Source organism: the organism of the source record quoted next, unplaced genomic scaffold (genome assembly GCF_019419815.1).
Source record: "Pyrus x bretschneideri cultivar Hongxiangsu unplaced genomic scaffold, Pyrus_bretschneideri_v1 Contig20, whole genome shotgun sequence".
Lineage (NCBI taxonomy): Eukaryota > Viridiplantae > Streptophyta > Magnoliopsida > Rosales > Rosaceae > Pyrus > Pyrus x bretschneideri.
Window position 1 is genome coordinate 2,658,360 of NW_025999502.1, and position 12,376 is coordinate 2,670,735.

Consider the following 12,376-nt stretch of genomic DNA (forward strand, 5'->3'; position numbering starts at 1 on the left):
TGTAGAGATAAGATAACTGGATTCAAATAAAATTTCTCTTTAATTAATGATCGAGATTAATGTATTGTCGACAATAGAACATTTTATGCATCTCAACGCAGTTTAAAGCATTGTATGTGTTTGATTAAATGCTAGAATTATATCCTCTCTCGTTTTTTTTCACCAAAAAGGAGGACGATGGTTTAATGTTTTTTAATTTATTTTTTTTTTATTTCTGGTTTAAAATCATGCATCCACAAAAGAAGGTGGCACCATTTCTGAAAAAAAGCAAAAAGAATAGTTCCCTTTGTATATGGTCACCACATATATCTACAACGCGAGAGAAAAGGCGATGACATCTCGATCCCTCTAGTTTTGTTCCTATTCCCACCAACCGTGGAAACATATATATTCTAACGAGAAAATCTTCTGAAAGTCTTTGGTGTAAAAGCTTTTCTCTCTGCTGGATATAAATGAATCTCACATGCAAAAAAAACTTCCTTCAATTATATCTGTATATGTACACTTAATCGTCTTAGGGTTGTTGATACATTAGAGTTTTAACCTTTTTCCTTACATATTAAAGAATAGATTATAGTTGAGGTTGCAATGGACACAAGAAATAATCTTTACGAAGCAAGTCAGAGTTTTCGAGCAAACAGTTCTTCGGTTTGGAGGGACACTGGTATGGAAGTTTTCTCGAGGCCCTCCATGACTTCCAACCATGAAGATGAAGAAGAAGACCTCAAGTGGGCTGCACTTGAAAGACTTCCCACATTCAACCGTTTAAAGAAAGGTTTGCTCACTTCTTCAAGCGGCGAGGCAAGTGAAGTTGATGTACGTAAACTTGGGTTTCAAGAAAGGAATAATTTAATTCAGAGGCTTGTGAAAGATACCGAAACCCAGAACGAGAAGTTCTTAATGAGGCTGCGAGAGCGACTCGATAGGTAATTAATGTACTAACATACTTATATATCAGTCATTCTACAATGCGGTTAACTACAGTTTAAAAAGGTGTGGTCAAGTTTATCGACTGCCTAAGTATCAATAATATCGAATACATATAAGAACTTTAACAAAGTGCAGTTTACCGCACTACAAATGGTTGCTATGGCTGCATTGTTTATATTTGGTTGCTCTTCAAGAGAGTATCGAAAAAATGTACCAGTTTCAAGGGATACACAGCGGAATTTTCCCTTTCAACTGTCGTATTACTAATAAACCATTATTCAACGATTCCCTTTAGAATTACTCTTGTTATCAATTAGCGCTGAAGGAATCACATGAATAGAACCACATTATGGGGATGTCGGCTGTTTTGAGAATATCACACATGTTAGATGGAATACTGCATCAAAAGTTCAAAATTTATTGAACTTCTCCACCCATTGTCAATTGCTTTTGGGTGGATGCTGACATTCTAATGAACCGATTAATTGGTTTTGTATTGTGTTGGATACTTGAACTTTTTAACACCTTTAACTTGTTGGAAATATGTCAGAGCTGGAGTGGAAGTTCCAGCACTGGAGGTAAGATACGAGCATATCAAAGTCGATGCAGAAGCTCATGTAGGAACAAGGGCATTGCCTTCATTCTTTAACTTTTACATTAATTTTTTCGAGGTAAACCTGTAATCGAATCAAGATTACTTCTTTCTTGCTGTTCTAATTAAACCTGGATTTTCTTAATTCTTCCTCCTGCTTATGTTGCCCTTCAATTTTTTTTTTCTTCAGGGCATCTTGTCTAGTCTCCACTTGCTTAAGAGTAGGAAGAAACACGTGTCTATCCTCCGTGATCTTAGTGGAATCATTAGGCCTAGCAGGTAAAAATGCAAAGACTCTGATCATCTATACCTGAAATTAATGACATGTTATAGCTATTACTTGGTTCCCAAATTTTGTTATTAACTTTTGTTTGGGGGGCTGATGCAAATTTTGCAGAATAACATTGCTTTTAGGTCCTCCAAGTTCTGGAAGGACCTCGTTATTGCTGGCTCTTGCCGGGAAGCTTTCACCAGATGTAGAGGTAAGTTAATATTCCTACATATAGAGCTTTAGCTGTTCATGCTGTATTCAGTTAAGTAGCTTCAGAACTAGAATCCATAAGTTTTCAAACTTTACTTACAGTTCTCAGGGAAGGTGACATACAATGGCCTTGACATGAATGAATCTGCACCTTGGAGAGCTTCTGCCTACATCAGTCAGCATGATATCCATAATCCTGAAATGACTGTAAGAGAAACCTTGTCCTTCTCTTCTAGATGCCAGGGGGTCGGACATCGTCATGGTTAGTTTTTTGTTTTATGACTTATGAGTACAGATTCTATTTATCAGAATTCAGATCACTATATCTACTATTTCTAACTTATTCGCAGGATGACTAATTGTTAATATGGCCATCTACAGAATGGTTAGCAGAATTGTCAAGGAGAGAGAAAGCAGCAAATATTCAGCCTGATCCTGATATTGATGTCTTCATGAAGGTAAAAAACTGAAGCTAGATATATTATGTGATTTTCGGGCTAATAAGGATGTCCTTTTATGGACATTCGATTTCCAGAATGTGATTCAACGATCGTTACCATTCAGTTTTTAGAGTCTCTTTCAAGGATTTGCCCATCCCAAAAATTGGCTACATCGATCAGTAATTATTTAGCTGTTTGATTATCCGTAATTTCATTTCTGTAATCTAATAAACAATGTTTTCCGCACATTTTGGATGACGGTACAGTTTTTTTGGTACGGAGATACGCTTGAATAAGGACCTAAGATAAGATATAAACGTTCCGATGAAATGGATTATGTTGTGGCCCTAGGAAGGATGTCCATAACTTAGACTAATGGGACTGGTTGTGACAATCTCATGAGTCCATATTTAAAGCTAAAATATGTATGTCAAGATATGTAGCTTGTGTAAATATTCTCCATTCTTAAAGTCACCAAGATTAAAACCAACTTTTGGTGATTTTGCAATCTTAAGGTGGTATTACTAAATGCTAAGCTTGAGTTGGTTTCAAATATTTCAGGCATCAGCTATACAAGGCCAGAAGGCAAATGTTTTCACAGATTATGTTCTGAAGGTATCATCTCCACATCACAATCCATTATTATTCATTGGTTTCAAAAATTTATCAGATTAGTCATCAACTTCGCTTTCCACTCGCAGATTTTAGGACTAGACATATGTGCAGAAACCATGGTCGGGGATGGAATGCTAAGGGGTATTTCGGGTGGTCAAAAGAAGCGTGTCACAACCGGTATTTAGGCACAAGCTTTTATTTCAAGTGATGTGTTGTACTTGTATGTCTCCTAGACCTAGTAATTGTCTGAATAACTCTACCGATTACATTGCAGGTGAGATGCTGGTTGGACCAGCAAAGGTTCTGTTCATGGATGAGATTTCTACTGGTTTGGACAGCTCAACAACTTATCAAATTGTGAACTCGCTTAGGCAATCCATGCACATTCTCAACGGAACTGCTGTTATTGCTCTCCTCCAGCCACCACCAGAAACTTATAACCTTTTTGATGACATTATACTCCTCTCCGATGGTCAAATTGTGTACCAGGGGCCCCGTGAACACGTGCTAGAGTTTTTTGAGTCCGTAGGCTTCAAATGTCCTGAAAGAAAAGGCGTGGCCGATTTTCTGCAGGAAGTAAGCTTAGATATACATGATTGATCTCTTACCTATGTGAGCCCTTCTCCTTTATGTTTTCGCATAATTGAATTATTGTTGTAGGTGACTTCAGAGAAAGATCAGGAGCAATATTGGGCTCATAGGGATAAGGCTTACAAATTCGTCACGGTCAAGGAATTCACTGATACATTTCAGTCTTTCCATGTTGGGAAGAAAATAAAAGAGGACCTTTCGGTTCCATTTGACAAGAGTGACAAGGGTGCAGAACTTTTGGCTCCCCAAAAATATGGTGTTGGAAAGAAAGAACTCCTTAAAGCCTGCATGTCAAGAGAATACTTGCTAATGAAGAGGAACTCATTTGTCTATGTATTCAAGTTTGTGCAGGTTAATCAGAATTCTACTTTATTAAATTTAGTTTTAGTTATACATTTTTGTGCGTCTATAATATTCTCTTAATCATCTTTATTCTAATAGCTTATAGTGATGGCATTCATTACAATGACACTCTTCATACGGACAAGGATGCATCGAGATTCAATAACAGATGGAGGCATTTTCACTGGTGCCTTATTTTTCTGTATGATAATGGTCATGTTTAATGGAATGTCTGAGCTCAGTTTGACCATTGCCAAGCTTTCTGTTTTTTACAAGCAAAGGGACCTCATGTTTTTCCCTGCCTGGGCGTATGCACTTCCCGGATGGTTGATCAAGGTTCCCCTCTCATTCGTGGAAGTTGGAATTTGGGTTTTCATGACCTACTACGTCATTGGTTTCGATCCAAATGTGCATAGGTAATGCTTGGATTTGTAACTGTGTTGGAAACTTTTGTTTACATTTTTTCACTTTCTGTTCTGTTAATCTATGTGTGTGCAGGTTGTTTAGACAATACTTTATATTCATACTTGTCCATCAAATGGCTTCTGGATTATTCCGACTTATTGCAGCACTTGGTAGGAATATGGTTATTGCTACCACAGGCGGATCATTTGCACTGCTAGTACTCTTTGTAAACGGTGGCTTTGTTCTTTCAAGAGGTATGGTACATACAAGTTTGACACAAAAATAGACTTGCGAAGCAAGACAATCCTTGTAATGCACCTTTCTTTGCTGCAGTGGATATAAAGAAATGGTGGATATGGGCTTACTGGATATCGCCAATGATGTATGCGCAGAATGCAGTGGAAGTAAATGAGTTCCTAGGGAATAGCTGGAAACATGTAAACTATTGACTTAGCCATGTATAAAAATTAAAGGTTTTTTGTTTGTCTCGTAATCTCTCTGAAGTTTGAATTGCTATCGTATGAAAGGTTCTTCCAAACACAGAACAGCCGTTGGGAATTTTGGTTTTGAAGTCTAGAGGATTCTTTACAGAACAACGCTGGTATTGGATAGGAGTTGGGGGCCTGATTGGATTTATAATACTATTCAACTTGGCTTATGTCTTGGCCCTCACTTATCTCGACTGTGAGTACCTTACTTTGAATTAATAACTTGAAATGTGAGAGCTCATGTTTTCACATTGTTCAAATAATTGTACAGCTTATGACAAGGCTCAAAGTAGTCAATCGGACGAATCTCAAGAAAATGAACAAGCTCAAAAAACTGCAAATGAAGGGAACAGAGCTAGCGCTGAGATAAACTCCAGTAAGAAAAAAGGAATGACTCTTCCATTTCAACAACAATCTCTCACCTTTAATGACATTGTGTACTCTGTTGACATGCCACCGGTAATTAACAAATTTTAATGTTTACGATTCAGATAGCAAGTTGTTTTTACTTTTAAAACAGCACATTTACAAAACACAGTTGTTTTAATTGAACTTGCAGGAAATGAAGAATCAGGGTGTCAGTGAGGATAAGCTGGTGCTTTTGAAGGGAGTGAGCGGTGCTTTCAGGCCTGGCGTCCTTACCGCTTTGATGGGTGTCAGTGGTGCTGGTAAAACTACCCTCATGGATGTGCTAGCTGGTAGGAAAACTGGGGGTTATATTGACGGTGATATCAAAATTTCTGGATATCCCAAAAAGCAAGAAACCTTTGCTCGAATTTCAGGATACTGTGAACAAAATGACATCCATTCTCCTCATGTTACTGTCTATGAGTCTTTGCTTTTTTCAGCTTGGCTCCGCCTACCCTCTGAAGTCAATTCTACAACAAGAAAGGTTGCATTCCGGAAACCTCGTCCTTGCTCTTTTACCTGGCTAATAAAGGATGGTTTTATAACTTCGACTAAAAGTTTTAGTGTTCAAAAGCTATAGCAATTCTAAATTCTAACTGATGGCAGATGTTTGTGGAGGAGGTGATGGAGCTTGTGGAACTAAAACCTTTGCGGAAAGCGCTAGTTGGCTTGCCAGGTGTGAATGGTCTCTCAACTGAGCAACGGAAGAGGCTCACCATTGCTGTTGAACTAGTGGCAAACCCTTCCATAATATTCATGGACGAGCCAACTTCAGGGCTAGATGCTAGAGCTGCTGCAATTGTCATGAGAACAGTTAGGAACACTGTGGACACTGGAAGAACAGTTGTCTGCACCATTCATCAGCCAAGCATTGACATATTTGAATCTTTTGATGAGGTGAGAAATGTTGGTACATCACTAAAGCTATATGTTCGCACAATTATCTGACAGTAATACATTCAACAAACTGTTCCAGTTATTATTGATGAAGCGTGGAGGAGAAGAAATATATGTAGGGCCTTTAGGCCACCATTCTTGTGATTTGATCAAGTATTTTGAGGTATGTGATGATGATAATCTGCAATGGAACAACGCGTTTTAGTTATAATCTACATGCTTTTGGTGACGTAGATGTTGCATTATGTCTAGGACATTGAAGGAGTCAGTAAAATTAAAGGTGATTACAACCCTGCAACTTGGATGTTGGAAGTTAGCTCTTATGCACAAGAACAAGCTTTGGGAGTTGATTTTTCCAAAGTGTACAAAAATTCTGAACTGTATCGGTAGGTTTTATCATAAATGCATCATCAGACCTTATGGCATAAAACACATCTAACTGTTTGAAATTCTGTATTTATCTTAGCCTTCATGGTAATGCAATTGAAATATAGTAATGAAGTAGTACGACTGTCTGGCGTGTGTCTCAGGAGAAACAAAGAACTTATTAGGCAACTGAGCACACCTCCTGCCGATTCCAGAGATCTCCATTTCCCTTCTCAATACTCTCAATCATTTTATGCTCAATGCATAGCATGCTTTTGGAAACAAAGATTGTCGTATTGGCGCAATCCACCATACACTGCTGTAAGATTTTTGTTCACAGCTATCATAGCCATCATGTTTGGCACAATGTTCTGGGACCTGGGCTCCAAAACGTAAGCTACATCTATCATTTATCAACAAAAGTTCAACCTTTAGTCATTCCAATCAACATATAAACACATTTCCATCCTCCCCATTGTAGGAAAAAGCAGCAAGACCTGTTTAATGCGATGGGCTGTATGTATTGTGCTGTTCAATTCATTGGAATCCAAAATGCTGGTAGTGTGCAGCCAGTCGTTTCAGTTGAACGAACGGTTTTCTACAGAGAAAAAGCTGCTGGAATGTATTCACCCTTAGCGTACGCCTTTGCACAGGTAGTCGATTTACACAAATTTCATGATTCGTCTACAACGAGGTAATATTTTATGTAAGCAACTTCAATGTTCTATGCAGATTATAATTGAGCTCCCGTACATTTTCATCCAAACTCTGGTTTACGCTGTCATCGTGTACTCCATGATGGGACATCAATGGACTGCTGCTAAATTCTTTTGGTATTTGTTCTTCATGTACTTCACATTGCTATATTTCACCTTTTATGGGATGATGGCTGTGGCTGTGACGCCAAATTTCCACATTGCTACTATAATTTCCTCCGCATTTTATGGAGTGTGGAACCTCTTTTCCGGATTTATTGTCCCGCGAACTGTAAGTATTGTTTTCAAATGCCACCTTTCTTTTGCTCATTTCGTGCATAGACACTAATGAAAGTGTTACTTTATACTTTCTTGTTCGTAACAGAGAATGCCCGTGTGGTGGAGATGGTACTATTATATATGTCCAGTTTCGTGGACCTTATATGGACTAGTTATATCACAGTATGGAGATATGGACGACATGCTTGACAATGGTGTAACAGTTAAACAGTTTTTGAAAAGTTACTTCGGCTTCGAACACAAGTTTCTAGGACCAGTTGCAGGTATTGTTACAGCGTTTGTTATTCTCTTCGGACTTATTTTTGCCGTTTCCATCAAGGTTTTCAATTTCCAGAAAAGATAGAAATTTATTTACGTTGGATGTCACGGGCTAGAACCGTCACTGACCTCGTAGATACGATGAAAGTTATCATCAATCTGTAATTTTGCTTACCATTTGTAGCATGTAGACCTTCAAAATATAAACGATATTATCAGTTTGTGCATCTTGTATTACCACTGATCCCATTCTTGTACGAAGTATTTACCAAAGCACGAGGTTTTGCAGTTCTTGGATTGGCTCGATTTCTTGCATTGCAAGATTTCTCTATCTCCAGGGTTTACTGCAAATTATGAAACTTCAAACCATTTGGATTATCTTCGCATATCTTCGCGGTTAAGATTGATTAAAGGAATTACGATGACTTGATATGTAACTTGTTTTAGTAATCTAAAATTGCTCTTCGCAAATAATACAAAGAAACATCTATCGATTTGAAAATTAAACGCCCAAATACGGAAGGCAAAGATGAATCCAAAGAGCATTGTAACCCCAACACGCACTGCTGCAACAACTACCACAAAATCATGTCTGAAACCAAAGTAATGTGTCAGGAATTGTTCACAGTTTGACGGCCATTACCGAGCACATCGTTCAGATCTCCAAAATGTGATGCAATCAATCCATACAAGGTCCAAGCCACCGGCTGTGGGATGATGAATCCTGAAAAGAGGTTCCACGTTGCATAAAATGCAGAGGAAACAATCGCAGCAATATGATGGTTTGGCGTCACAGCCACAGTCATCATGCCGTAAAATGTGAAGTACAGCATTTTGTATCCCGAGTAAGAGAACGGCAGCATACAGCGAACCCATTTCATTGAACAAAATCTTGTTGCCTTTTTCTGCATCAAATAACACAAAGAAAATTTGAACACATGAACAATGGAGAAAAAAGAAAAATGAAAGAAGAAGAAGCCGAGGTTCCAGAACATTGGCCCCAACATCAATGCTACGACAGTTGTGAAGAGAAATCTTACTGCATTGTATAAAGGTTGCTCCGATATGACCAATGTTGTTTCCATAAGCAAGCAATGGACTGGACGAGAAATGGTTGAGTATTGAGTAGGGACATACAAGTCCTTTGAAGAAGAAGCAGGTGTGCTGAATTCAAGTGATTATTTCCTGCAGTGAACGAACCATATAGAGGGAATTGCATGTCCATCTGAATTGGTACTGAAATTGTTCAAAAACATACCACTTGGTTTATACCTCTTGATTAAGAGACACCACTTCATATGAAACATGTCTCTTCAATTTGAATTGTGTGGAAAATATGGAAGAGAATGCTTTTTCTCATTATATTTCTCTACAAGATTACAAGGATTTATATACATGAAACACTTAAGGGATACAAGTGTGTAGGTTGGACAAGGTAGGACGGCTTGGACAAGGTAGGAGACAAGGTAGGACGGCTTAGGAGACAAGGTAGGACGGCTTGGATAAGGTAGGACGGCTTGGACAAGGTAGGAGACAAGGTAGGACGGCTGCTTGGACAAGGTAGGACAGCTTGTTCTTCCAATACTCCCCCTCAAGCTGGATCAAGGAGGTTAATTGATCCAAGCTTGGAGAGCAGACTTTGAAACTGAGGAGAAGCAAGAGACTTCGTGAAAATATCAGCAAGTTGATCTTGGCTTCGAGTGAATGTGGTTTGAATTACCTTGGACTGGACTTGTTCCCGAACGTAGTGACAGTCAACTTCAATGTGTTTGGTGCGTTCATGGAACACCGGATTGGAGGCAATATGCATAGCTGCTTGATTGTCACAGAAAAGAGACATAGGTGTGTTGATTGAGAACCCCAAGTCCGAGAGAAGGCCCTTGAGCCAAATGAGTTCACATGCAGTGGAAGCCATGGCTCTATACTCAGCTTCGGCACTTGAGCGAGCAATTACATTTTGTTTTTTGCTCTTCCATGTCACGAGGTTTCCTCCAACCAACGTGCAGTAGCCAGTAGTGGATTTTCTATCAATAGCATTCCCTGCCCAGTCAGCATCGGTGTAGGCAATGATTTGAGTATGACCATTGTTTTTCATGACGATTCCCCGACCAATGGAGCCTTTGAGGTATCTGAGAATTCTTTTAACAACATTTAAATGAGCTTCAGTGGGTGCATGCATGAATTGGCTTACAAGACTGACGGCGTAAGTTATATCCGGTCTGGTGATGGTGAGATATATAAGCTTACCCACCAATCGTTGGTAGTAACTGATATCACTGAGAGGTTCTCCTGTCAAGTCCAACTTCAATTTGCTATCAAGAGGAGTACGAGTTGGTTTGCAATCCATCATCTTCACTTCTTGAAGTAAGTCAATCACATATTTCCTTTGACTCAAAAAAAGTCCCTTGGGGGAAGTGGCCAGTTCAATCCCAAGGAAGTATTTTAAAACTCCTAAGTCTTTAATGGCAAATTGTTGATGAAGAGAATGTTTAAGAGTGTGAATCTCATCAATGTTATCACCTGTGATGATGATATCATCAACATAGATTAGTACAACTAATTTGCCAACTGATCCTATTCGAACAAACAGGGAGGAATCAGCATGACTTCTCTTGAACCCAAAATTTTCAAGTACCGAGCTCAATTTGGCATACCAGGCACGAGGAGATTGTTTCAAGCCATAGATTGACTTATGAAGCTTACAAGCCATACCTGAATTCTGTGCTTGTGGATGACCCGGGGGTAGTTGCATGTAGACTTCCTCTTCGAGGTCTCCATGTAAAAAAGCATTTTTTACATCCATTTGGTACAATGGCCATTCATGGTTCACTGCAACAGATAACAAAACCCTTATTGTGCTCATCTTAGCCACGGGAGCAAATGTCTCCTTATAGTCCACTCCAAAAGTTTGAGTAAAACCGCGAGCCACCAATCTTGCCTTGTGCCGTTCAATTGAGCCATCAGAATTAAACTTGATTTTATAGACCCACCGACTGCCTACCACCTTCTTGCCCTTGGGAAGTTGAACTACACTCCAGGTTTTATTTTCATTCAAGGCTTTGAGTTCTTCTTCCATGGCTAGCCTCCACACAACTTGACGATTGGCTTCTTGAAAGTTCCTTGGTTCACTTTCATAGGACAGTTTACTGAGGAAGGCTGCATGAGAGTGAGAGACTTTGGAGTAATTTACAAACTTGTGAATAGGGTACCTTGCATGGTAAGTTTCATAGTCTTGCAGCCTTGATGGTGGATGTCGATCTCGAGTCGGATTCCTGCGGGGTTGAGCTGGGATCACAATAGGTTCAGCTCCACTCTCTTGTATAGATGTTGTGTTATGGTCATGGGGAACTACTTGTGCTTCTGAGGCTTCAGTGTCGTCTCCAATAAGCAGGTTGTCATTAAGGGTTGCATGAGAGTCCCGGTTGTGAGGTAGTGAATGGACACAGTCACTTGATTCGACTGGATTTGGCAATGGGAAGAGATCTGGGAAGTGCTCCCCCTGACGATTTTGATCTGATGATTTGTTGAAATATGGTTGGTTTTCATCAAACCGTACATCTCTTGAGACAAACATCTTCCTGGAGCACGGATTGTAGCATTTGTACCCTTTTTGAGTGGAGGAGTATCCCATGAAAACACACTTGACAGCTTTGGGATCAAGCTTGTCTCGGTGATGGGATTGAATATGAACATAACAGGTACATCCAAAGATTCTCAGATGGGAAAGATTAATTTTTTTGTTTTGCATAACCTCAGATGGTGATTTTGTATCCAGAACACGACTAGGCAGTCTGTTGATAAGGTAGGTGGCTGCAAGAACTCCTTGAGACCAAAACCTCTTAGGCACATTCATTTGCAACATTAGCGCCCTGGTTTTTTCAAGTAGGTCCCTATTCTTCCTTTCGGCAATTCCATTTTGCTGAGGAGTACCTACACAACTTGTTTGATGTATAATTCCATGGGTGCTCAAATAGTTAGTCATATTTTTGGATGTATATTCAGTGCCATTATCAAACCTTAGTATGTGGATTTGGGACGAAAAATGGTTCATGACAAGATTATGAAAGTCCTTGAAAGCATCCATAACTTCACTTTTGAATTTTAGGAGGTACAACCAAGTGGCTCTTGAGAAATCATCAACATAGATAACGTAGTACCTATAACCATCAAAAGACTCTAGAGGTGCAGGTCCCCAAACATCGGAGTGTACCATCTCAAAAAACTTGCTAGTCCTAGACATGGAAGAATTGAATAGGAGTCTAGTAGATTTTGACAAATGACAAATTTCACATACAAGGGAGGATTTGCATAAACTAGGGAACAACGTAGACAACACAGATTCTGAGGGATGGGCTAGGCGTTGATGCCACAACCGATGTTCTAGGTTTGAGCTGACTTGGAACCCCTTTGGAACATTGAGGTCCTCTGAAAAATAGTACAGCCCATTTAAGTAGTGACCTTCACCAATCAGCTTCTTGGTGGCTAGATCCTGAAAAACAACATTGTGGGGGGAAAAAATTGCACGACAGTTTAGAGAGTTTGTAATCCTTCCTACGGACAATAATTGA

At 39.4% G+C, this 12,376-nt stretch overlaps 1 protein-coding gene across 1 annotated transcript; it reads left to right on the top strand.

The window, feature by feature from the left end:
• Positions 1–588: 588 nt before the first annotated feature.
• On the top strand, positions 589–7,893 carry LOC125477073 (pleiotropic drug resistance protein 1-like). Its single transcript, XM_048583841.1, has 23 exons — positions 589–926; positions 1,481–1,601; positions 1,713–1,801; positions 1,920–2,004; positions 2,106–2,265; positions 2,385–2,461; positions 3,005–3,058; positions 3,145–3,235; positions 3,333–3,634; positions 3,719–4,000; positions 4,091–4,407; positions 4,490–4,650; positions 4,730–4,833; positions 4,924–5,080; positions 5,156–5,343; positions 5,444–5,776; positions 5,899–6,189; positions 6,269–6,352; positions 6,442–6,575; positions 6,720–6,947; positions 7,037–7,208; positions 7,288–7,542; positions 7,636–7,893. The coding sequence occupies exons 1-23, from the start codon at positions 589–591 to the stop codon at positions 7,891–7,893; spliced, it is 4,281 nt and encodes a 1,426-aa protein (XP_048439798.1).
• Positions 7,894–12,376: the final 4,483 nt, after the last annotated feature.

Excerpts from the sequence above, each read along its gene's own strand:
- LOC125477073 (XM_048583841.1), top strand. The coding sequence starts at position 589 with ATGGACACAAGAAATAATCTTTACGAAGCAAGTCAGAGTTTTCGAGCA. Across the intron at positions 2,266-2,384 it reads GGGGGTCGGACATCGTCATG|AATGGTTAGCAGAATTGTCA; the intron begins GTTAGTTTTTTG and ends GGCCATCTACAG. Across the intron at positions 5,081-5,155 it reads GGCCCTCACTTATCTCGACT|CTTATGACAAGGCTCAAAGT; the intron begins GTGAGTACCTTA and ends ATAATTGTACAG.